This window comes from Pelecanus crispus, chromosome 9 (genome assembly GCF_030463565.1).
Source record: "Pelecanus crispus isolate bPelCri1 chromosome 9, bPelCri1.pri, whole genome shotgun sequence".
In the NCBI taxonomy this organism is placed as follows: Eukaryota; Metazoa; Chordata; class Aves; order Pelecaniformes; family Pelecanidae; genus Pelecanus; species Pelecanus crispus.
The window spans coordinates 20,803,050-20,829,265 of NC_134651.1; the positions used below are offsets into that span (position 1 = coordinate 20,803,050).

The 26,216-nt window shown below is 39.7% G+C and overlaps 1 protein-coding gene across 1 annotated transcript in view; it reads left to right on the forward strand.

Moving 5' to 3' along the window:
- DOCK10 (dedicator of cytokinesis 10) overlaps positions 1-26,216 on the forward strand; it is a 170,012-nt gene that overhangs the window by 125,965 nt on the left and 17,831 nt on the right. The window contains exons 26-47 of the mRNA XM_075716454.1: positions 993-1,106; positions 2,367-2,438; positions 3,070-3,216; positions 5,145-5,228; positions 8,060-8,156; positions 9,712-9,756; positions 10,224-10,399; positions 10,533-10,649; positions 11,672-11,783; positions 12,495-12,616; positions 12,702-12,816; positions 12,984-13,050; positions 13,792-13,839; positions 14,515-14,616; positions 16,852-16,976; positions 17,655-17,767; positions 18,501-18,638; positions 20,218-20,400; positions 20,973-21,083; positions 22,491-22,706; positions 24,812-24,869; positions 25,202-25,300. Of these exons, the coding sequence (XP_075572569.1) occupies positions 993-1,106; positions 2,367-2,438; positions 3,070-3,216; positions 5,145-5,228; positions 8,060-8,156; positions 9,712-9,756; positions 10,224-10,399; positions 10,533-10,649; positions 11,672-11,783; positions 12,495-12,616; positions 12,702-12,816; positions 12,984-13,050; positions 13,792-13,839; positions 14,515-14,616; positions 16,852-16,976; positions 17,655-17,767; positions 18,501-18,638; positions 20,218-20,400; positions 20,973-21,083; positions 22,491-22,706; positions 24,812-24,869; positions 25,202-25,300 (2,461 nt within the window). The remainder of the gene's footprint in view (positions 1-992; positions 1,107-2,366; positions 2,439-3,069; positions 3,217-5,144; positions 5,229-8,059; positions 8,157-9,711; positions 9,757-10,223; positions 10,400-10,532; positions 10,650-11,671; positions 11,784-12,494; positions 12,617-12,701; positions 12,817-12,983; positions 13,051-13,791; positions 13,840-14,514; positions 14,617-16,851; positions 16,977-17,654; positions 17,768-18,500; positions 18,639-20,217; positions 20,401-20,972; positions 21,084-22,490; positions 22,707-24,811; positions 24,870-25,201; positions 25,301-26,216) is intronic.

Here is a 26,216-nt window from a genome sequence, read left to right on the forward strand (position 1 = left end):
CCATTTAGCCTGTTTTCCCTTTTCCAGCAACAGTCAAAAGTCAATAACTGTTAATCTCTTTTATCCATCTGTAAGGAAGTGAATACCTACTTTAGAAATGCTGTTTTGGGAATAAGTAAGTTGAGAATTGTGAGTCACTCAGTAATAATAGTGTGAAATTACACTGACTTAAATAAGTGGACCCAGAAGTGTCAAACTGCACAGTGAGAAGTTTATGGCATTTGCTCTGGAAACAAGGCTGAATATTAGTAAGATATTTTCAAGTGATACTCCTTTCTTTTATCTACCTGGTTGAATTGAAAAGGTATTTCATCCCAGCTGATGCACTGGCAGAACTCTTGCTTTAGGGAAGGAGTAATGGATCCCAGTATCAAATTATTAGCTTAAAATGTTGAATAAAACTCGTACTAGATTTGTGAGTTCTGAGCAACTTGGTAGATAAATTCATGTCTTGAGGGCTTGATTTCTGAAAGGGGTATAGTTTTCCCCTTCTGTCAGCTCCAGTGGGTGCTCTACACCTTTCAGGATGAAGAGTTGTTACCAGCTCTGACTAGCTGTTGGAAGAAAGGAGCAAGTGAAAGGTGGCCCTGACTAGGTGGGTGAAAAACCCTCCATACTTCCTCTGCTTGCTTATTCTTTTTTTCCCCCAGTGAAATGGCTTGAAAGGCAGTTTAGAGGTGTCAGGATCCTACGCCCTATTGAAGAAATAAATCGTAGCACTGATTTTAAGCAGAAATTCCTCTTGGTTCACATTAAGCTGAAATCAACAGGAAGTTGTGTTTGAAACTGTGATTTTGTAGGGGAGCAGTGTTGTGCCGTTACAGCTAGAGGAATTAAAATTTATGTGAATGTATTGTTAAGTCAAGATATTTTGGCGGCAAAGATTGTCAGCTGCTAGAGGTGTATAAATAATTTATCTTCTCCTGCTGAGGTTATTTGTATTTGTTTTAATGTACATTTTGATAATTTTTATTTTTTTCTTTCTTCTTCAGTATGTGTTCAGGACCAAATCATTTGAAGAAAGGACTGTTCATGAGGAGCTGGCCAAGAATATGACTGGTCTTCTGAAGTTAAATGACCAAGTAACAGTGAAACAGGTTTTAAAGGTGAATGATAGCTTGAATTAGCATATTTGTAGTTTTACTACTGGTTTTCTGCCTGAAACTCACTTGCAGCATCTCTTTCTCCTCTCCTCTCTCCCTGTATGAGCTTTGCAGAAATAACATCCTGCAGTGATTCAACAGAACAGACTTACCAGGCTTGCTACAGTTTCTCAGCATCACGTGTTTCTCAGAATGCTGTAGTTTGCATAATAAAATTCCTCCTTTCTGTTACAGCTCAGTATTGAGTCGGAAACCTAATTCTTATACAATATGATGTGAGCAATTACTTTTAGGATAGTTTGTTTTAATTTTTATTTTGGAAGTTGCAGTGAGAGTATTTGTCTGTAAGTAGGACATTTATATCTGATTTCAGCTGCTCCTTTGATTGACAGTGACCAAAATGAGAATGATTGAGGTTTCCTGAGGTTTCTCATATCAAAGCAGGTCTAAGAAATTCATACATGTGCAAGCCCCATCACTGAGCCTGTTGGTTATGGTGTAAGAGCTAGCCAGTCCAGCTCAGGAGTTCCCAGTGACAAAAATATGTTCAACTGTTTAGAGTGAATCAGTTCCTGTTTCTTGTGCTGAGCCACTGGAATAGCAAAAATAGGCTGAAAAAAGCAGAAAAGCTGCCCTGTAGGAAACCTGGGCCATGCAAAAGCACTTGTGTTTGGGTTTGTTGTGGGGGTTTTTTTGCAATTTGTAAGCTTTTTGAGTGTATTTGTTTCACATATCTCCTGAGATATGCGAGGACCATATCTCCTGAGATATGTGAGGATACAGGTATTACTCTGTATCCTACCTGTTCACTATTACGACTAGTATTTGAAGAACCACTGTTTATCTTTTAAACAAACACCATCTTATTCTGGGCCAAATTACCAATCTGCCGGACCTAACAAAGCAGTTTATTCTCAGCTTCTGTTTTCTGAGGTTCTCTGCATCATGCATTTCTGCCAGTTACCTGCAAACAAACAATGAAGACAGTGCTCAACAGGAACGGAAGGACTGCAGGAGTGGTGTTTACAGGCTCCTTATTGCACAGAGCCACAGCAACAAAGCGCCTGAGATGGCTTCAGCTCTCTTAAGGACACGATCCAGTGTTACTCAAATACGTGGCACTTAGGCTCTTTATTTATCACATAGAGTTCATCATTGTGCATTACTGAGAAATGCCATCCATCTATAAGGAATGGTAATGCATCGTAAAGTATGTATCAGATAATAATTTTTCCTAATCTCTGTTTTCCTTCTTTTGAACAGCATTCCTGGTTCTTCTTTGCAGTTATCTTAAAATCAATGGCACAGCACTTGGTTGATACAAACAAAACAAAAGTAAGTATATATGTGATCTCAATTAAGTAAGGCAATTGGTCTCTTAGGGAAAATACAGAATGCGGAATCCTGGGAAATGCATGTACTTGGACTTTTCTTCTTGACTGGTCAAAAAAAGAAGCGCTGTTACACTTTGTAAAATATTGTTTTTACCTACAAAAACATTATATTACCTGCTAGGCTCAAACCTGTTCTTGCTTGCAGAGAACTGGTGGGCCAAAAATACAGTTGCACCAGCTTTGTGGGCAGGTTAGAATGAAACGAGAATTCTTTAATTTCTGCTGGTTACCCAAACAGGTGATTATGCCAGACAGCAAATAAATGATCTAGAAAGTCTGCTTTGCTTTAAGCAAGCCTGGCGATTAGTGCTTTGACCTGTTTTCTGCCTGATTATCAAAGATGCTCTTAGTATACTTTTGCTGGAATCTGAGGATAAGATTTCCCACTTTCCTATGGACCAGATTCTTCCTTTTGAGGTTTATACTCAGAATAGATCCATGGAACTCTAGGAATATTTTTCTTCTATGTTGAATGACCTGTGTTTTATTGTCTTTATTCTTAGCCTGAATGTATTTTCAGGTTTAATGTGCAACATCATGCGCTCTCAAGTGACGATCTGTTCCCTGCTTAGGTTTCTCGAACTCAGAGGTTTCCAGACTCATTTCAAACTGAGCTGGATACACTCGTGATGGTCCTAGCAGACCATGTTGTTTGGAAGTACAGAGATGCTCTTGAAGAAACCAGGAATGCAAACTACAGCACTGCCAAATTTCTCAAGGTGAGATGTTCTGTCATTGCAGCATCTGCACTTACTTCCCCATACTTAATGCAAACTTGAGACTATTCTAGTCTAGTCAAAGGGAATAAAAATGATTCTGAGTGCATGATACCTCAATTTCCAAGTTTAGTGACCTGTAGTTCAGTTTTTCTATGCCCTTGGGTCTTTGAGAATGCAAAAGCTTTATCTAAGTCTGCTTTAAAGCAATTGTCATTCCTTTATATCTATTCTCTAAAAGAGGCCAAGCTTTCAGATTTTGCAGATTGTTATATTAAATTCAAATGGATAAAAAATTTGGTAAGAATGAATGAAACCAATGTAGTTACAGTTGAGCTGGTATTATTTCTTTAAATACTATAGCTCTAAATGACTGTGGATAGATTAATGTTTCCTCATCGCAACCAGAGTGGGCAGCTTTTACAAACCAGAATAAGCAAATCGCAAGTATTATGTGAAATACTGTAACCTACCTTTTTAACTCTGTAATGCCCTTTCATTTACTAAGTATAAGAAAATACATGCATGCTTTGGAAAAGTCACTAAAAGGGGTTGCATTTTATGGTTTTGTCCTAATATTTCTCAATCAGTTTTATTTTCCCAGCTTGAGTTAGCTGTGGAGTGTGGGAAAATTGCCATTCAATAAGTTGTGTGGCCAGATGCTTAATCTAGATTTAAACTGGACATACACACACCCCCTTTCCATTAACGGGATGATGTACATTAATGATGTACAGAACATTGTATATAATACACGCTGAAACCCAGGCTCAAATCATTTATGACAAATTGAAGCACAGCATTAGGAGAGAGCAGTATTCTAGCAATAAAATGTTCCTGTGAGGTTATAAGGAAAAAACCCACAAACTGAAGGTGGGTTTTTCTCCTTTCATACATAGGTGAAATAAATGATAAACTTGCTGTCCACTGTATTGGCCTCTGTTGCTGATGCGGAAGCATAGTTGTTGTTGTCATACTGACGTTAAGCTGTATCCGTCCATAGTGTTACATCATTTGGAAGATGATGCTGGTTTGAGGCAGGAGCATAGGTGGAGGGGCTTAGTCAGTAGTTGTGTTGCACCTGTGGAGGTGTTGCAGATTTTGTTTGTTACTCGGCTAGACTGGGAAGACAGTAATGTTGCATTATATGATATGGCATATGGCTGTGCTTTGATTTCTTTTCGAATCTAGTCTGACAGAAAGAAGTACATAGGTTAGAGATAATAAGGCTTTCTCCAGGCTGGGATTGCAGTAGCCTTGTTTGAATGCTGTGTGGTGGAGGGCTCAGGGCTGCACTAGTTTTGTAGAGTTCAGGAACACCAGAGAAGGGTGGAATTCAAGATTGCATTCGCTGTCTGGTAGGCTGACTCTGCAAGGAAAAATTGTCAATAACTGTAGCACCAAGGCCCTGAGAAACCTTTACACCTTCTGGCTATTTAGCCCCATCAATCAGCAAGAGCAGTGTTCTCATCATGAAGTAATGTAGTGGCGTATTTGCTCCCAGAGAGATAACGTAGCTCATAGACAGCAAGTATTGTGGCTGGATTGATTCCTCAAGAGTCGTTGCTCTGTCACTGAAGGAGATATTCAGGTCAGCTCCCATCACGTACCATCTCTAGTGACTGAGTGTTGCAGTACATGAATGATTTTCATTAGATAAGCTTTCTCCTAGTGCACTGTACACTGTGATAGTAATTCTAGACTGTAGAAACAGTGAAAATGAAGTTTGATCAATTTATTATTACTGAAAATAAATTAAAAATTCGAGCCGGATTCACCAGTTCCTTGGTTTTCCTTGCGCTGCTATAAGACTAACTTCACCTGTGCAAATGATTCAAGTTTAGGCGACACAAGGCAAACAGCCAGGTAGGTGAGGCCATGTACTGCTTTTTTGGCTATAAAATAATAATTCTTTTTTCCCCCTTTCTTAGCGCTGTTTTACATTTATGGATCGTGGATTTGTGTTCAAGATGGTCAACAATTATATAAGTATGTTTGGAACAGGAGATAGCAAGGTATAGTTTTGATTTTTTTTTTAATTTGTTTTTGTTTTTTCTGAAGTGATTTCCTAGCAGAATATTTTTATATTGAAACTATTTATGATCTATCGCATGGCTTCACCATGCTCAGAACTCAAGTCAGTGAAAACATTTACTGTAAACGTGTGTTAAAACCTCTTGGTTTTGAGCCATCTATCCCCTTTTCTGGCAGTAAATAGCTGTGTCCAAACAATTACTCACTAAGCCCTGCAAGAGCAGACTCTGCAAAGACTGCTCAGACCAAAGCATGCAAAAGGCTGACCAGTCAGAAATTCTTTGAATTCAAGCTTTGATTCTTTGGACAGTACACTTGTGGTTTGGTCTATAAATATCAGCAGCAATTGGCAGTAATTTTCTTCGAGGAGATTAAAGGAAGAGCATATGAACAAGTTAACATTGTGTACACTCAAGTGAGGATGTAACATCTCAGTTACTTTGAATGAATTCTCTTACCTCATTCATGATGCAAGAAAGCAAGTCTGCTCCAAATTAGTTTGTGCTTGCTATGAGGAAAATTCCCTGCAGCCTGAATTTCTTCTATAACACCTATAATAGTCAGTGATATTGTTTGAACAATACATTTCAAACTGCAAGAGGTCCCCAAATTATTCAGCTTGACTTCTTTACTCTTCATCCGTCAGAATGAGTCACAGGCTTTTTCTCTTCCATGACTGGGTTTCTGAGCTATCATACTGGAGCATATAAGTAAGATGATAAATAACAGAATGTATTCAAGATATACACTTTGAATGACTCATCTTTCCCAAAAAAGCTTACAGAACTTTTGTCCATTAACTTTTTATAATTCTTTAGTGGTGATCCGGGCATTTGTAGGTAATGAGTAAGATTACTCCAGGTCTGTTTTGCTTTTTACTGAAACCAACTTTATGCTGCACTCAGGTCTTTTATTTCACCTATCTTTGGAACAGATGTAGAATGGAGTCTCTTGGTACTAATATCATAGCCTGAAGTCTGTAATTCTGTAAATAATGTTATGCAATCTGAAAATTGTTTCCACATTTCAAACTTCCCTAAATACATTCAAGCACAGAAACAGATGTTTAATTAAAAAAGCCAATTAGTGGCCAGTGGAAAAGCCTGAGATTAGTCAGTGCGCAGAACAGAACTTAGCGTCTCCTTGGCAGTAAGTGAGTGGACGTTGCCAGCCACCCAGCATCCCTCCAGAGCCATCTGCCAGGATGCATGGAAGCGGAATCACTGCGGAGCTGAGACAGATGTGCCACTGGAACAGGCTTTGCAGCACTTGAAAACAATAGCTACAAAATTAAATCAGAGGTTTCTGACCTCAAGGAGAGAGAGGCCTTGCATTGTTTTCATTTTCAGTCAGATGCCTAAGTCGGTCATTTATAAACATGCTGCAGAATTTCTTTTTGTGTGTCTTTTGCTTCTTTAACTGGATTGTTTATGTATCAAAAAGATGATACTGCAATCTGACCTCTCTCTTCAGAGAACGTAACAGTGCATATTGCTGTTTGAATAAGTAGCTTGTGGGTATATCAGTTTGTGGGTATATCATTGCAGTTTGAATTTATTGTAGTTGTGAATGAAACACCATAATCTCTGTTCCACAGAAATATCCCTCACAGTATTCCATATTTTGACATTTAAACGTTGTTTTGTGAAATATTTATTCAAAAGTTGAAATACCTCATTCGGTTCATTAATTGTGTTCCCTCAAAATGTCACAGTTCCTCTTGGGAAACACATTTCAGGTGCTTCATTTCTTTATTTGCCATTAGACCCCAAATTGCATGTCCAGCTGTATTCCTGATGAGGTACTACAGTGCAATAAAACATTGCAGGGAAAAATTCCCCACCATCCACTACTCAGTAGAATCTGAAAAGTGCATGTTCCAGGTATCCTAGCCTGACGGCAGCAGAAATGCTACAATTTAATTTTAGGGACCAACAGATTTAAACACAGGGCAACTAAAAGCCCTTTACAGGTGCGTTCTAACGCTAGGGCAAATGTTTGACCTGGATCGATGCAGTGTCATACTGGTAGTCCTGAATGACTTGCTTCCTGCCACTGAGAACAGTGAGCTGAGAAGATGGGAATAAAAATTTATTACTGAATGTCATGTATTATATTTATATCTCAGTGGCACATCATTATAGTTGGAATGATAAATTCTTGAGGTAGTTGCAAGGCTCCACAAAAGATCATGGATGGCTTCTTGGGAGGGAGATACTAAAGAAATAAAGAAATAATAGCAAAATTATATAATACCCAAATCCCTTGGAGTTGGAATTCACTGGTATCAATACAGGAAGTTTTCACCACTATCAGTAAGTTTTGGATCTGGCTTGTGTGGCTGAAACTTTGTATTTCATTGACCAAAAAAGAAGGAGGGGAAAAAATAAAGGGGGGGGGGGGGGGGGAAATAAGAAAGTCATAATAATTATGACAATCCCAAGTTTATATGAACTGGAAAAGATACTTCGCTATGATTATATGCTGTAGTATATACCATCAAAAGACCCAGTGTAGCTTTAAATATACCTTAAACATTTAGCTTGGATCAAGCTTACGTTTGTCAGTACACCTTCAATGAAAAATCATAGTTGACGAATCCAAAAAGCCTGTTTGACTGTGACGAGTTCGTTTGATAACAGAGATGAAAACCAAATGTTTATTATTCATGTAGCTTGGCATAACAAGCCTTAAGGTTTCATTGTTGGGTGTGAGTGTGAATTTTGAGGTAGAGATAAATAGTAGTGCAACTCTGTCTTGCCATTTTCCCTGTTTTAATGTGAACTGAGCCATTGCTTCTTGTGATTTTCAGACTTTACATCAGTTCAAATTCGACTTTCTCCAAGAAGTCTGTCACCATGAGCACTTTATCCCTCTGTGCCTGCCCATACGGTCTTCAAACATTCCTGGTAAGGCACCACCCCAAAAGGGTTTCTGTACAAGGGCGAATTATCGGGAGGTTCAAAGAGCTCATCAGGCACAGAAGACCCAAATGGCTTTTCAGGTGTGGTACTTAAGGATTGTGATAAAAATGATTTCAGTAAGCCTGTAAATAAATGCAACCCCTGACAGCCGAGTTAGGTGGTGGGAGGTGACTCTTTCACTAGAAGTTCTGAGGTGAATGAACTGGACCCTTTGTGAGGACTAAATTACTAAAGCTGCAGTAGCCTTGGGTAGGTGGTGAGCTAGGGAAGGGGTTGAAGAGGTACAGCAGGAAGGGAAAGAAGCTGAGGCAGTGATAAGGGCATTGTGAAACTCTACTGTTCGGGAACAAGCTTTCCTGCTGCTGTTGGGAGTATGACTTGTCCATGTGACAGCCCCTCCTTTGTGGGGAAGATCTGAACTGGACATGCAGCAGGAGCTTGGAAACATCCATCTCTCAGATAATAGGCCATTGGTACTTTTGTTTCCAGAGTATCTCTAGGACTGGCAGGCAGGTCCCATGCAATAGGACGAGAGAAAATGGGCTCAAGCTGCGCCAGGGGAGGTTTAGGCTGGAAATTAGGAAAAATTTCTTTACGGAAAGGGTGGTCAAGCATTGGAACAGGCTGCCCAGAGAGGTGGTGGAGTGCCCATCCCTGGAAGTGTTCAAAAAATGGGTAGATGTGGCACTTCGGGATATGGTTTAGTCTAGTCTACCCTTGATTGGTTTAGGTGGGCTTGGTAGTGTAGGTTAATGGTTGGACTGGATGATCTTAAAGGTCTTTTCCAACCTAGACGATTCTATGATTCTATAATAGCCTTTTTCTCAAGTGCATTTACTTTCTTGGCCTCTGGCAAGCCTGAACTTTATAGGGTCACCACATCATACTGCAGTGTTTTACCTGGAGCAGTGACGTTAGAGATGCCCATTTCAGAATCTATTAGTAATACGTCCTGAGCTGCTTCTCAAGGCAGGGGATACTGTGTGTAACCCACATTTTGCAGAGAAGCATGTACAGGTTTTGCATGTGCTCTACCACAGGAGTGAATCGACCCTGCCCATGCCCCAAAGCCAGCAGCCACCGTGCATTCCATCTCGTGCATTGAAATCTGTTATTTCGAACCTAACTTTGTGGCCAGTGCTCAGTACTGGGTGTTTTTCCTCTTGGTTTCAAAGGCACTGGGATTTCAGCCCTGGGCACAATTCCCAGTTCTTACAGTTTTCCATGGACTCTGAGGAGTTCACTTGGGATGTGGTCCTTTAAGTTGCTGAGAGTGGAAGGCACAATCATCTCTCTATGCAGCATCTCTCAAACTATGGGCCCTTGTCTCCTTTTTGCTTCAGTTTTCAGCACCAAAAAGTGAGTTCAGTTCTGACACTCATAGCTTTCTTTAACAGTAGAAGCCGTTTCATTCAAATTTGAGTCAAATGGAAAAAAAAGGTATAAAGCAAATACTTTTTTTTTTTTTTTTTACACTTAATAAGTAAAAAAATTTGCATGATTTTTGCCTATTTTTGTTTTATATTTATGACAAATGAAGACCCTGTGACACCTTCAGAATCAACACAGGAATATCGAACGTCAGGTATGAACAAAATGACTGTATAAGAAGTAAGTAGAATTGTCGATCAAGAGCTTTAAGATTTACTTTGACCACTGCCACTGAACTGTGGCAAATTTAGGCAAAAATTATTTACCATTTTCAAAAGTGTGATTAGTCTGGATCTCTGTGTTTTAGAACTCTTCTAGCTAGAATATGGGAACAACAATCTGGACTCTGTGCCTCAAAGAACTGAATAGTCTTATTATGTGCAAAACATTTGAGATTCTCATATGGGAATGTGTATATAAATTGTCTTATTAAATTGTAAAAACTGCATGATTTTGAGAAATTCATTCTAGCAAGTGAAGGAGCAGAATGGGGCAGTCAGAGCAGGAAATCAAGGTTTAACAGTGGATTAAATCAAAAAAAGTTATTGAAGATTTGGAAAATGGGGGCAGGGGGGATTATGTAACCTATATATTAATTTAAGCGTTCTTGTCTGTTCCAAGATATTCCAGAGTACACATTGACCAATGAATTTTGCCGTAAACATTTTCTAATTGGAGTCCTGCTGCGGGAGGTTGGTTTTGCCTTGCAAGAAGACCAGGATATTAGGCACTTAGCTTTGGCTGTGCTTAAAAACTTAATGGCAAAGCATTCATTTGATGATCGATACGCAGAGCCGGTAAAGAAACTGTTTGTTTATTCTTTTTTCATTTGCTTGTTCATACGGTAGCTAAACATATATGAAACTTCCTTAGCCACTAGTATACGTTAATCAGTTTCTTCAAGATTATGTTGTATTTTTTATTTTTTAGGCAAAACAGGCACAAATAGCAAACCTGTACATGCCGCTCTATGGAATGCTTTTGGACAATATGCCAAGGATTTACATGAAAGATATGTTCCTTTTCAATATCAATACTTCCAATCAGGTAATTCATGTGATTTTTCAGAACACTGAAATGACCAAACTGCGGTCTGACCCAGGCAATCTGGTGGGAAGAGGTCCAAATTTATGCTGGTCACAGATGAGCTCATGAAATGCAGTTCTGAAAATGCTGATTTGTTTGCACCTGCAGTGTTTAATTTGGAAGGTCTCAATTTGCAGAGCACCTGCAGGGCCCCGAGAGTCTGTAGTGGGAAGGTACAAGCTGCAGGTCTGGAAGAGATCCAGGACACTGGCTGTCCCAGGGCTGGAAACTCAAAGTTAGAGGTTTGCAGCCCCAGCCAGTCCATCCAGTACGTCTGCCCTGATGCTGCAGGTTGAGGACCCTGTCCTCAGGCAGGTCCCTTGGCAGGTGGCTGGGAGACATGGTTGTAAAGAAAAACTCCCATCGCCCACAGATTCTTTGGCCAGGGTTATGTCATGAACCTACAAGCAGTTTCACTGGTACAACAGAGGGACCATGAGCTATACCAGGAGGCAGAGGGAATGCATACAAGTAGCTGAAGGAGGGAGGGGGTACAGAAACATCACAGAACAGCCTTACCACCATAGAAAATGTCTGCATAAACTGCACATGTGGACGAGCATGTTTGGTTTATTTCTTAAAAGTTTGGATGTGTTATAATCATAGCTCTGCTTTAAAAACTAGAAGCAGATTTCTGCAGGGGTGTTGTGTCTTTCAGTCCTTCCAGCAAACAAGCCTGTTTCATCTGATCATTGCTAACAGCAGTTAATGCTCCTTTCCCAATGCTGTGCTAGTGTTTAAGAAGCAAACGCAGTTAGACTTGATCTGTCCTTTACAACTTCAATTATGAGAGGGTTTCAGATTGCACCTAACTATTCGGCGTATTATGGCAAGCCTTGATCTTTTAAGGCTGTCATGTCTAAACAACTGAAAGTAGGTTTTCAAGCTCAGTGTCTAGGAAAAGCCTATTGGGTGTGCTGTTGTTATGAAAGTTATGAGTGATAACATTTATGGGAGTTTGTTCTGTTTCTTTCAAAATGCAGGGATCTAGGGATGACTTGAGCACAGCCGGAGGATTTCAGAGCCAGACAGCAATGAAACATGCAAACTCTGTGGACACATCCTTTTCCAAAGATGTTCTGAACTCTATAGCAGGTATAAATGACAGATTGAACACACACACTCTGTGTATGTCAATCCATCGTGCTTTCTGCTTAGTATTCATGGAGGATATCATTAGCCCATTTTATACAATATTCAGGGAAACATGGTATGCAATGTTTCTCTTTTCTTTGGGTGTTTTTGGATTGATTTTTATTTCTTTTGTGAAGCCGCTCTTCTTCCACGGTTTTACTTACTCTCCTGCTTTGGAATGATGCCAGTATCAGGCTCTCACAAATCTCTGTGCCTGAGTTCATTCTTGTAGTCTCTGCCTGACTTAAGAATAGTTCCAACGTTTCTCCTGAAAAGTCCTTGAAGTCCCTTGGAGGCAAGTATTCTTTGTTTTTCCAGGCTTAATGGAAGGGTAGAAACACAACTTACTTTGTTCACTTCCTCCAAACCCCATTTCAAAATTCAGGGAAGTGCATGGGCATCTTTCCACTGATTTTTGTGGCTTTAGGTCAGGCCTTATGGAATGCAGCAGGCCATTTTAATGCCATGAAGAGCGGCAAACTGAATCATTTTACTTCAACTTGTTGCATGTTTTCAGTACTAAGCATACCCATCAATAGCTTTGCTATTGGAAGTTCAAAGCACTGGTGTCAATCCAGCATGTGACACGTTTTAAGTTTTCCATTTTTCCTGTTGGTTTTTGTATCCATAAATGTTTTAGTTTAGCATGTTTGCTATGATTTTCATTTACAGCCTTTTCATCAATAGCTATCTCTGCAGCAAACCATGCTGACTCCAGAGCTTCCTTAGCAAGTCTTGAATCTAACCCAAGTACCAATGAAAAAAACAGTGAGAGAACTGACACGTGTGAAAAGGTACATGTGCAAATGTTGAAAACAGTTACTGGAGGTGGAAACCTATCACTATACTTAAAAAGGCCTTTTGCTGTCAATTCAACAGATCATGAGACCTTTGTCTTTGATTGGATCAACTCTTCGTTTTGACAAGTTGGATCAAGCTGAAACTAGAAGCCTTCTTATGTGTTTCCTTCACATTATGAAAACCATTTCGGAAGGTAAGAAAATGTGCACTCACTACATAACTTACATTGGTGTAAAATATTGTGAATGCTGAATCCAAACAAACATTAAATTAGAATAATTATCAGTGTATTTTACAGGCTTTGGGTCAAGTTTAATTCCCTGTAACAAATATATAATATATTTTAATATCTCCCTTTAGACGCACTGATTTCCTACTGGTTGCGAGCACCATTCTCAGAAATAACAGACTTTTTCAGCATTTTAGAGTAAGTTCACTTTGTGGTTGGTTGATTTTATGTTAAATGATGATGTTCTAAAGTGACTGCTGCAAAGAATTTCTCTTTGGGTTTGTCCACCTAATGGAATAGGCAGAGATAGCTCTTGTCTTAGATCATTTTTGCCAAAGTTGTAATGAGACGTTACTAATAAAATCCATATCCTCATCATTTCCATGAACGGGGGGCATAATGCTTTGCATGTTCCTCCTAAAAAGAGATTTGCATAGTAGTTTCCCCATTTGGGGCTGAGATTCTGTTCTTCTCTTGAGAAAAGTATTTAACTCCCCAAAACTTTGAAACCATAAGAAAAGCTATGTAATGTAGGATTACCTGCTTTTCACATCTCCAAGGTGGTTTGCTCAATCCAACCTGTGCATGTCTGCAGAATGCATGCAGGTAGCTAGTTTCAGAATTTCCTCACCGTCTCATAAGTGAAATACGAGTTACTTAACTTCAACTGGTGGAGAAGCAATGCTTTTGCAGCCAAGTCTTTGCCTTTGACTTTGCCTCCTCACCAAGAAGGAATCTTCAACCACAGAGAAAAGGAACAAGGGTGTGGAAAGTGATGCCACATCTTGTGCATCCCTAAGCTGGGAGCTGCTGCATTTTATTCTGTTTGCTTACTAGGAGGTGCATATGCCACAGGTCTCTTCGAGGCACTAAGATTTAGCATTTTTACATAATTAGGAAGCCATTAATAGACATAAAATGTGTTGTTTTATCTTTCAGGGTTTGTCTGCAAAATTTCAGATATCTAGGAAAACGCAATATTGTAAGGTAATTCTCTAGTTATAGACTGTATGTTACAGTATTTAAATATTACTGCATTACATGAGGCTTAAATGAGGTTAACAGTGTATCTATCAGTTTTCTCCTGAAAGCATCAGTCTGACATACTGAAGCCAATGTGTGCTTAATTTTTTTATTTTATGCAAACAATGTTGTCATGATGTTCTGGACATCTAAGTACATACCTGGTGTAAAAGATTAATTGCATGTGATGATATGATAACCACTGTTGCATTTATAACCCAAAATACTGGGCCATTCTCAACCATATTTCTGTGCCTATGTGAAACAAAGGAACTTAAACACTGTGTTTTCCATCCATATAATGTAAAGAATAGTTTTAATGGGCATAGATAAATGTTCCACAACAATTTAAAAAAAAAAAAAATCTTCTGTTTCTACCCACTCTCTGAAAAAGCAAAGGATCGTGTTCCGGCTGTGAAATATGAAATGCACACTTTGTCTCAGTTGGTATTTCATTTTTAATTTAATGTTACCACTGTGAACTTGTCTATATGTCATACTGTGGGAAAACAAAAGGTCACCAGATGAACCACTTCATGCTCCATGGCAGGTTTTGTCAGGCCTGTGTTTATTCTTCAGAGGCATGGCAAATTCAATGTCACGTTCCGTAACAGATTAACAGTTATTTTCTCTTAACAGGAAAATTGCTGCTGCTTTTAAGTTTGTTCAGGCCACCCAGAATAATGGAACCCTTAAAGGTTCAAACTCCTCTGGCCAGGCATCGGGTCTGCTCTCGCAATGGTAATGACACATTGTATTATTAACTCCTGTAAAAACGCAATCTTTGTTGTCATCCTCCAGCCCTCGTACACTGTCACAGTGTTGACTGAAAAGAAGTTGACACAACATGTAACACATTTCAGAGCCCCCAAAACCGTAAACCATAAAAGAATTGAGTCCCTTTAACTTCAGTTTGACTTATAAGCTGTTGTTTAAAATGTTATGTTCAGAAGAATCCTTAGTTACTGGCAATATTGTTAAGTATTGCAGAAACAGTAGCTGATGTTCTCAGCTCAGATCCCTATCTGAAAGATAATCCACAGTTTTCCACAACCTGAAGGAATTCATAGGTCTGCAGCCTTATGCTTTCATGGAATCTTACTGCTTTAGGGGAAAATATCTATGGATGCTACAGTATTGGGGAATTCGTTTCTCCCCAATAACCCAGGGTTGTGGAGGGGCAAGTATCTAGCAACACAAAGTCAAAATTAAGAGTAGGTTTGCTTGACACCCATCTTTTTATTTCCATGCTGCTAAGTGTAGCATAGTCCTATACTGTTATGTCCACGTTGACAGTTAGAGAATCTTTCTTTCCTAGTCTTTTTTTCCTCCATCTTCTTAGTCTAAACATTGCAAGGTTTAATCATTTTCATGGACTGCATGGTAATAAGCTGCAGGTGCAGCACATCTTTAATAAATCTTTTTGATCCTTTTAGGGAAAAGTGGAATCCTTTTCATGTTAATAATGTAAAACTCTAGAAAGAAAGCAAACTTTTGACTCTGTACAGCTTGTGGTTGTATCTAAGAGCATGGTGAGAGAAAGTCCACTTTCCCCCTTCAAAATCATTGACTTTTCTCATTTACGTATAGCTAGAATATGCTCACCATTATAATCATCTATCTTGGAATGGAACAAAGGGGAAAAAAGATGCTTTCTCTGCCATACTTCTTTCTTTGTTCCTCTACTGTGCAGTTTTCAAGAAGCAGCACTGATTTCATTACCCCAGCTGGAACTGGCAAGCAGCCTTTAGGAGATTGTTGTTTTGTTTCATGTTTGCAGATGAACCAACATGGTGGCAATCCAGACAATAAAGTCACGTTTCTGCTGTCTCCAGGACCTTCACACTTTACCCCCTCACAGATCAGCATTTGTTGTCCAAATGGCTATTTGTTTGGCCTGTTCTAATACAGAGCATTTTTTGATGATGAGTTGAGTTGAAGTATTGCTGGTGATCAGCTCCAACTTGCACCTACATTTATATATTTCAGTTTGCTGAAATGTTCATATGAAACCAGACTTTCCACCACCCCCACTCCCACCCCCCAAAAAGAAGTGTCACAAGAAAACCTCTTGAGATAAATTTCCACATGTTCCAAATCCATTAGTTTGCCAGGATGCCCACACAAATCCTTCCACTGTGACAATTAATGGAAGATTTCATCACATTGATTGGCAAAAATCTGGCCATCAATTCTGTACCTGTGTTGGGAACTTTTTCTTTTTTTAAATCTGAAATGTTAATTTTCTAAATTATTCCTGTAAAAATAACCAACATAAAATATGATTTAGCTAGGTGCAGAAAGCAATTCTGTCCTAGAATATTTTTAAATCATGCAAATTTAAGAAACTACATTTTTTTAAAGAAATTCAAGTGTATTTTAATAAGTGACCTGAATTTTGAGAGATGTTAAATCTTGCTGAATTCTGTAGTGGTTACAAATTCAAAATCCTTTTAAAAATTATGGTAAGCATTGGTATTTCAGTTCTAAGCTTCTCATTATAAATTAATGATGTGATTGTCAGCATCAAAGAGGGTTAAAAAACACACATATACGCATGTATGTATTTTTACTGTCATTGTCAGTTTGTCATTATTTTTTTCCCCTCATAGAAGCTGTATTAGTTCTTTCATGACCACAATACATTTTTCTTGAATTCTGAGTTAACAGAGCTCATCTCAGTTTCTCTTCACCCAAAGGCAGTTTTCTAAACATCAGCCAGCTATTTCAGCTGATGCTTTTTTTCAGTACTCAATGAGTGTTTTGTCTCCTGTGATCTCAAGAAGTCACATCACATCTGTGTTTTGTCCACCTCACTGACTTTCTTCGTCTTTGTTTCAATGAAAAATTTTGCGTTAGTTCATTTAACAGCCTTTGAGAAGTACTGCAGAAAATTCTAACTGACATGGAAAGGCATGTATAGGCATGATAGTTTATTCTTTGTTTCTGTTTTTTAATGGTACCTTTCAATTTCAGGATGCATTCTACTTCTAGTCACGATGGCCACAAGCATCACAGATCTCAAACATTACCAATAATCCGTGGCAAAAATGCACTTTCTAACCCCAAACTCTTGCAGATGATAGACAGCAGCACTGCAAGTAAGTACAAAAATTATTTACTTCCCTCTGGAATTCTATGGGGTTTGGATCAGGCTTTATATAATTAAATCGGTTTTATGAGTGCTAGTGAAAGACAGCCTGAAGAGAAGAACCTAAATGTAAATAGAGCTGGTGACTCTGCCTTTTCTTCAGGAGACTAAGAAATCTGAGCTTAAATTTAGTCAAAGTTAATTTAGAAACAAAATTTATTACAATAACCTGACATATTTAAATAGCCTTAATGACAAGTTATTCCCCGCTTCCCAGCATCTCTTGGATCTATGGTTATGTACCATGCTGTACAAGCAGATGTACACTGGCTGAAATATTACATTTATTAGATCTAGCAATAAAAGTGACCTTTTCATGACAGAAGGTTCTTTAAATGATGAGATCGAAGTCATCTGTCCTACTTTCCAGTTAGGTTTCTCTCCTCCTTTGAGAACAAACAGAAACAATGAAAGAATATACTCATATCACTGGTGCAGCTGGTAAAAGTTGACTCAAATTTCCTCCCCTTTCATCTCCTGTGAGCAGTTTTCTTCAAAATACCCTTTCAGTTAAATGTACAGTTAGGACCCCATTTCTACTGTGCTGATACTTAATGACCAGGTTGCAGAATTACATAATCTTTAACTACACTCAGAAGATTGTCATCTTGCTTTTTATACGTTGCAGGCAACTCCAATGAAACGGACATTGTACAGTATGTAGACACAGAGGCAAACATTGCTACAGAAGTCTCCCTCACAATCCTTGACCTGTTGTGTCTTTACACTCTGAATCACCAGGTATGTTTTGCTCGTTCATTTTGCTTGAACTGGTGGCATGTGGGATATGTGGTGGAAGGAAGGCCTGGGGGAGCAGGTACACAGAAAACTCGAAATGCCTGAGACAGCAGAATAGGTAAATAAGATGTGTCAGTCCTCAATGAAGGTATTTTATGAAGGAATTGACTCGTAGTGCCCAAACTGAATAGAAGGTTGTGGAAGAAGAGCATCCGACATATCCAGGGCTATGTACAGCCCTGCTCTGCATGAAAGTGCCGTGCGTCTACCTAATACGTCACCTTATCTGAATCATGCTTATCCCACTAGATTTCAGAGATTTTCGACAAAAGATTGAAGAACTGCTTATCATCTATATCTCTTCAAGTCAGCAGGTGGATCCTCTGCCTCTTTAAAAATTGCTCTACAAATATTGGCCCAGATGATTTGCTGAAGGTCTCACAACTACAATACAGCAGACAGCTCCTTTCAGATTTAGTGTCTCCTTTCTGCCACCCTAGCCCTGAAATCTAGTTTATACGATCCACAGGTAGGAGTACAGGCATAGGAAAGTGCTATCCTTGAAAAACTGCAAGTAAAAGGAGTCTGCAGCAAGCTGGGAATGCCTCATCTGCAGAGACTTGACATTGAAAAAAACATATCCCTAGGAACACTCCAGTGTAAAGTCCAGCAGAACCTTCTTCTGTTTATTCATTTTAGTAACCAGAATGTCCTGTATTGTCTGTGAACTTTTCAGAGGCAGCTCCAGCAATCTGATTGCCAGAATGCATTGATGAAGAAAGTCTTTGACACACACATGCTCTTTTTGCAAATCAACCAGTCAGCAGCAGCTCTCAAGCACGTCTTTGCTGCCCTACGGCTGTTTGTAGGCAAGGTAACTATGGCTTTATTCTGTTAGTCTGACCTATTAATATGTTACAGCACTTGTGGCTTGAGGACAGTTGGGTACTTTGAAAGAGTTCTGAACTTCACTGTATTAACGTTCATTCCTGACAAAAATCTTCTGATTCATTGCTGACTAAAAGTGAGAGGTTCACAATATCTGAAAAATCAGTTCTGTTTTGGAAAATGAAAAATTTACTTAGAAAGTGAAACTTGTAAAGTAAATAGGTAAGTAATGTTCAGGTCTGTGATATCTGGCTATGTCATTGGCTTTCATGCTTTTACCACCTGTGGAAGAAAGCTTGAAACCCATGGTCTTAATGGCAGATACCTGGATTTCAGAATCCAGCGGTGAACGGTTACAGCTGTCCCCAGAGGAGCTAGCAGGAGAGTATTCCATACACTTCACCAAAAGTTCATCCAAACTAATAGTTTTACAAATACCTTGTTTTCAACATAGAAGAGTTTTTGGGCAAAAACATGCTCATGTGTCAAACTCTGTTTGCTTGCATTGCACATATGTAAATGATCATGGGCAATTAGACAACTGCAAAGGCTGCACAATTTCCAAGTCATAGACTTAGATGAGATCCTCTTAAAACTAACCAGAATGTAGCACACAGGTAACAATTGCTATGGGGAAGTAAGAATAAGCAAGGCTGGCCTGATCTACCAGCTGTTTCTATGAAATGCAACAGCGTAGATCAGTTTAAACCATGTGACCTCCTCCTGGTTGTTTTCCCAGGGGAGGAGGAGGAAATCCTGCTTCTCCCAGTAACATAGCTTGAGGATATGGGGGAGATACAAAGTAAACCATCCACAAACAGCTTTAAATTACATACCAGACAGTCAGGAACTGAAGAACTCTGTGTAGTGGGGAGGATGAATAAATATCCAGGATCGCCCTTTTCATTCATCCTGTAGCTCTCGGGACTGAATTCTGTCTTCGTAGTTCTGTGGGAACAGGGATCAGTCGTGGTTCCTGCAGCAGAGCCTCTCAGGCGGTACTTGAGATGCGTAGCCAATATGTGTCTTCCACCTCTCCTCGGTCTGTCTTCTGTTCTATTCACCCTGCCGATAAATAGTAGGTGCAGTTTGGAGAGCCATCCTTCACTCTCTGTTGTCTTCTGCTGTTCAAACCCTTGACCACTGGAGGTTCACTGACTTTTCTACTCAAAGTATTTTCTTTCTCCTGAACAGCTTTTACACTAGTGCAGAGCCCCACACATGCTTTTTCTGGTTAGCTATTCTGCATTCCTTGCAGATAAGCTGCTCTGCTTTTATGCTTGCTGTGTGCCAGCTGCTGTCTGGACTTTCTGGAGGCCAGTTTGATTGTTGCATTGCATACAGTGTTTGTATGAAAACCTGTGTGCAGTTTTTACTTAATCTTAATTTGTACATGAGATTATGTTTAGCCAGTGGCTAATAATTTCACTAAACCCCGGTGTGAATGAATATGGGAGAGTTGTTTTTACTGAAGGCTTAACAGAAAAAAGTATTGACTCGGAATAACTGTACCAAGGCCTGAGAGTAGTGCTAAACATATTCACACTTTTTTTTTTTTTCAATAGTTCCCATCAGCATTTTTCCAAGGACAAGCAGATCTCTGCGGTTCACTCTGCTATGAAATCCTGAAGTGTTGTAACCATAGGTCACGTTCAACTCAGACAGAGGCATCTGCTCTTCTTTATTTTTTCATGAGAAAGAACTTTGAGTTTAACAAGCAGAAATCAATAGTCAGATCGCATCTACAGGTAAGTGAAGTGTGAGATCATCAGTATTTAGCTGATGTGTATTGGGTTTTATCGTTATTATTTTTATGCATTGTAGCAAAGCAATTCTTTTGGAGTCCTCAGACAGACAATTCTCTGTGGCAGCTTGATTTTCCTGCCAAGTCTGAAGACATTGGGCTGGATTCTCTGCTGGTTTTGGGCTGCTCGGCTCTGTTCCAGGGAGAGACAACAGCTGTGAATGTAGCCGCATAGCCAGTAAATAGCCAGATAAATGGCTATTCTTGATTCACGTGCACTGCTTACAGCAGTGAGAACATAGCTGATGAAGGAGCTAAACAGAATGTGATAGTATAGTAACAGAAATGTAAAGTCCAGTAACAATGTGCCTACTGTGCAAAATGTGAGCAATTACAAACATTGGAAAGATTACTCCTAGTCCTTGCGTTTGTATATGTTATCTTTTTAAGACAGGTAGAAAAGTGCATCTGTGCTAGCTGGGTACATCAAGTCATACTAAAATAGGGTTTAAAAACTGTTCAGAAACTTTGGTTTGCCTTGCTAATTGCACCCTGTGTTTGCTCCCCTCTGTACAGCTCATCAAAGCAGTGAGCCAGCTGATAGCCGATGCAGGGATTGGTGGATCTCGTTTTCAACATTCACTTGCAATTATAAATAATTTTGCTAATGGAGACAAGCAGATGAAAGTAAGAAACATTTTTTGTCAATCACTACCTCTTGCAAAAGGTCAACAATTTCAGAGGAGCAAGTATTTCAGTGAATAAAATTGCTGGCTTTTATTAGATGGTGATTTATGCATGCATAGTGTGCCTTTTTCAGGCAGCCTGAAGTTCATGAAAATGTTTGTGACTCAGAATCTTAATAATTTAAAATATTTTTTAAAACAAAAAAGAGATTTTTATTTGAAAATTGTATTATTTGTTATTCACTTCTTATTTTGTTCATTTGTCTGATGTCAGAGAAAGTATTGTGCGTTGTGACTAATGAAACACAGTTGCAGTTGACAAACAATTTTTAGTCTACAAACTGTCTGTTCAGTAAATGTGTAGCAAAAACATGCACAACAGTTGGGTTTTGTAACAGCTTGCTAACCCCCTGAAAAAGGCACTTAGCTCTTAGATTAGTTACCATTGCTATTATATTCATTGTCTGTACTAAAACTATTGGAAAAGGATTCCAATTTTTAATATTTACAATTCCTGTGCAAACATTTGTCAACATGCATTTTGAATTTTATACCTTGGAGGTGTTTTCCTTCTCTGAAAGTGACTTTAGGATATCTCCACTGAGGTTAATAATGAAGTTAGTGTAAGCAAATTGGTAGATAATTAGCATAAGTAATTTGATGTCTTATTTAATAAGATGCAGTTACAATTCTGTTTGTTTCCAGAGTCCAGATTTCATTTCCCAGCACTGCAGTCAGTCACACTGCTTCATTAACATGCTCATCTCTGTGTCATGTAGAGGAGGGAGCATTTCATTTCATTTAATTTTTCTGGTTGTTTTTACTTTTAAACAAAGGGAACAAGGGGAAAAAAGTCTGAAAATAGAAATGTATTTCACTGCCCATCTGAAAAAGAGAAATTGCAGAGCTGAGTTAAATATCTTGAGAACAGCTGATATGAGTAATACAAGGACTCTGTTTTAATCTTGCACAGTGTGAGAAGACCAGGAGCCAGACTGTTGTGCTTTATTCACTGCAGTGAAGCACGCTGTGAGTGTAGTTAAGCAGGACTATCTATAGCCCACAGTGCTGTTTGTCAGCTGGAAGCATACAAGAATGCAGTTCTGGATCCAGTAAGCAACCAAGGAACAAATGTTTCAGTTTGCTGACTTCAGTGGAGTTGCTGCATACAGACAGTGGTACAGCTGACTGACTGGGATATCTAGTAGGTGCTATGACACATCAATAAAAAAAGATCAAGGATTTGTGTACAGTGTGTACATACTGTGGAACTGTGACTCTGCTTTGAAGCCTACTGAATTAGGGAAGGGGAAGAAGGTCTTCCATAAGCAGGACTTCAGCTCATTCAGGGGTGCTGCATATGGCTCTTTGGATGGTTTTACTGATGTATTGCTTATCTTTCCCAAAGAACGTTAATTTCCCAGCAGAGGTGAAGGATCTGACCAAACGCATCAGAACGGTTTTAATGGCCACAGCTCAGATGAAGGAGCATGAGAAAGACCCTGAGATGCTTGTGGATCTGCAGTACAGCCTAGCAAATTCATATGCCAGCACACCTGAATTACGTAGGACATGGCTTGAAAGCATGGCCAAGATTCACGCAAGAAATGGAGACTTATCAGAGGTAATGTAAATAAATAAATAGGAAATCTATTTGTCTTTAGGCTGAGATGTTCTGATGAAAAAGGCTCTGAAAAACAGACAACAGTAGTGATTTAAGAGCACCATACAGTGTCTCTAATATAGAATCATAGAATGCTTTGGGTTGGAAGGGACCTTTAGAGATCATCTAGCCCAGTCCCCCTGCAGTGAGCAGGGACAGCTTTAACCAGATCAGGTTGCTCAGAGCCCCATCCAACCTGACCTGGAATGTTTCTAGGGATGGGGCCTCCACTACCTCTCTGGGCAACCTGTTCCAGTGCTTGACCACCCTCATTGTAAGAAATTTCTTTCTTATGTCTAGTCTAAATCTATTCTTCTTTAGTTTAAATCCATTATTCCTTATTCTGTCACATCAGGCCTTGCTAAAAAGATTATCCCCATCCTTCCTATAGGCCCCCTTTAAGTACTGGAAGGTCGCAATAAGGTCTCCCCGCAGCCTTCTCTTCTCTAGGCTGAACAACCCCAACTCCCTCAGCCTGGCCTCGTAGGAGAGGTGCTCCAACCCTCGGATCATTTTGGTGGCCCTCCTCTGGACCTACTCCAACAGGTCCATGACCTTGTGCTGAGGGCCCCGGAGCTGGACGCAGTGCTCCAGGTGAGGTCTGACCAGAGCAGAGCAGAGGGGCAGAATCACCTCCCTCGACCTGCTGGCCACGCTTCTTTTGATGCAGCCCAGGATACGGTTGGCTTTCTGGGCTGCAAGCGCACATTGCCGGCTCATGTCCAGCTTTTCATCCCCCAGTACCCCCAGGTCCTCCTCCGCAGGGCTGCTCTCAATGCCTTCATCCCCCAGCCTGTACTGATATCGGGGGTTGCCCCGTCCCAGGTGCAGGACCTTGCACTTGGCCTTGTTGAACCTCATGAGGTTCACACAGGCCCACCTCTCCAGCTTGTCCAAGTCCCTTTGGATGACATCTCGTCCTTCTGGTGTGTCAACCGCACCACTCAGCTTGGTGTTGTCTGCAAATTTTGCTGAGGGTGCACTCGATCCCACTGTCTATGTCATTGATGAAGATATTAAACAGCACTGGTCCCAGTACGGACCCCTGAGGGACTCCACTTGTCACCGGTCTCCATGTGGACATCAAGCCATTGACCACGACCCTCTGGATGCGACCATCCAGCCAATTCCTCATCCACTGAACAGTCCACCCATCAAACCCATATCTCTCCAATTTAGAGAGAAGGATGTTGTGGGCGACTGTGCTGAAGGCTTTACAGAAGTCCAAACAGATGACATCCATTGCTTTTCCCTTGTCCACTGATGCAGTCGCTCCTTCATAGAAAGCCACTAGGTTGGTCAGGCAGGACTTGCCCTTGGTGAAGCTGTGCTGGCTGTCTCGAATCACCTCCCTGTCTTCCATGTGCTTGAGCATATATTCTAGGAGGATCTGCTCCATGATCTTTCCAGTTCCAGAGGTGAGGTTGGTAGTCCCAGCGTCCTCCTTTTTTCCCTTTTTAAAAATGGGCATGACTTATACTTGAAATTAGAGGAAGACAGGTTTGAAAAACACCTAGAGATGTGATGTTCTCATTATCCCAGTTTGCCTAATCGTGACTACCTGATATGTGCTTGAGCAAGACTTGAAAATGTCTGATGGGGAAGCTGTGGTCAGTACCGCGTTTGCATCTCTGCTGCTTAACCCTAACAGGCACAGTAGGTGTAGTGTAGATGAGGTTATGAGCAGTGTATAACTTACGTGAAGGATTTTCTTCTCCCCCACTATGGCATAGGACAGGAGCTTTGTTTGTAATATGTCCTTATCAAAAACTAAATGGGTGATGCAAAAGTCCAGTGCATAACCCAGGAATATCTTATTTACTAAGTAATCTTAATGGTTTTCTTGAGCAAATCTATGCTTTTACCTAAGACACCTAGTGAAGTTAACACTCAAGAAGGAGTTCATAATTTAATCCTTTATTTTCTTAAATTGTTGTATTAATTTTGTCTTCCCTTTTCTGCAGCATGACTTGACAGTGATGAAAGTATGTGCTCCTTATCACATGCATGCTGTAAGTCATACAGTGTACTTTAATGTATACATGTATCTTGGTCTCTTGTTACAGGCCGCGATGTGCTATATTCATATCGCCGCTCTCATTGCGGAGTACCTGAAAAGAAAGGGTAAGATCAATGTATTCAAAACCAATTATGTATCTATAAACATTATTGTTGAAAATAATTTTTGTCTCTCCTGCTTTCCTTCCTTATATATAAAGTATTCTTAAAGCTGCTTGAATTCTTCCCAAATATTTTTATTTTTAAAATATACTGTAAATGCTAGTCTTAGCACTGGAACAGTGAAAGTGTGTGTTTTGTGTAAAAAGGGTTAATTAAATATTTAGTTAAGCTAGTGCTAAAAGAGAATGCTTCACTTGTTAGTCTGTTGTTATTAAATATGCATGTATTAACAAATACCAGTAGCAGTATACTAATACCATCTTACACTATCATAGGTTACTGGAAAATGGAAAAGATTTGTACCTCACGTATGCTCCTGGAAGATGGTCAAGTCTCTGATAGTAATGTGTTACTAACAACTCACAATGGAGGAAGTGAGTGCTCTAACCATGCCTGTTTATGGGTCAAATAACATAATTAGGAAATCAAATTACTGTTCTCCAGTTGATCTGGAAAAATATCTACCAAAGCGAAAATATTTATAGTGCATGTCGATGGCTGTAACAGCAAGCAAGTAACGTCAGAAACGTTACATGTTACTTTCCTGGTGCTCTTTGGCTGGTTTGATGAATTGCTTAGAATGTCTCTGGTTAAGGGCTTTTTCAGCAAGAGAGCAGTCTGCCCTTCATTGGCAACAGAAATCCCTCTCAGGTCAATTGGTGTTTAGCACGCAAATCCATGTCCAATTCCTTGGCTAGCCAAAGCTGGGAGGGCACGGGGGTGAAATTAGTATCTGGTTATCCATATGTAACTTAGTATAGATAAAGATTTTTTTTTTTTTAATCTGTGATGCTTATTAGAGAAATAAAGTGCTGGCTTATATTATTAAATGCTTCTATCCCAGTGGTTATTTAGTTTATGAAATGTATATTTCAAAGTAGTTCTCAGCATGAGATATTTTAGCAATTTTCACAAAGAGCAATTTCTGGAGGCAAGGGCAAATATGTGGGGAAGAGAAAACTGTTAGTTTTGAAAGACCATGGTTCTCTGATACACTTCGAAGTGTGTGGGGGTGAGATGAAAAACTGCATCCTTTTAGAAGGAAGCTTTCTGTGAAGAGCAGTATTTCAGAGATGGTTCACTAGTGCTAGAATATTTTGCGTGAATAACAGATCACAGTAGGTGGAGTGAAGAACTTGTGGGTCATTTTCAACTTATGCTTAAATGATTTTCGGAACTTGACAGAGGGGAAGGAGCCCCTCTCTCTCAATGTGTAAAGGTTAGCTTTTTAATTGTGCCTTACTAGCATTTTTTTAAATTGGACACAAACCATGTCAGGAGTTCATTAAG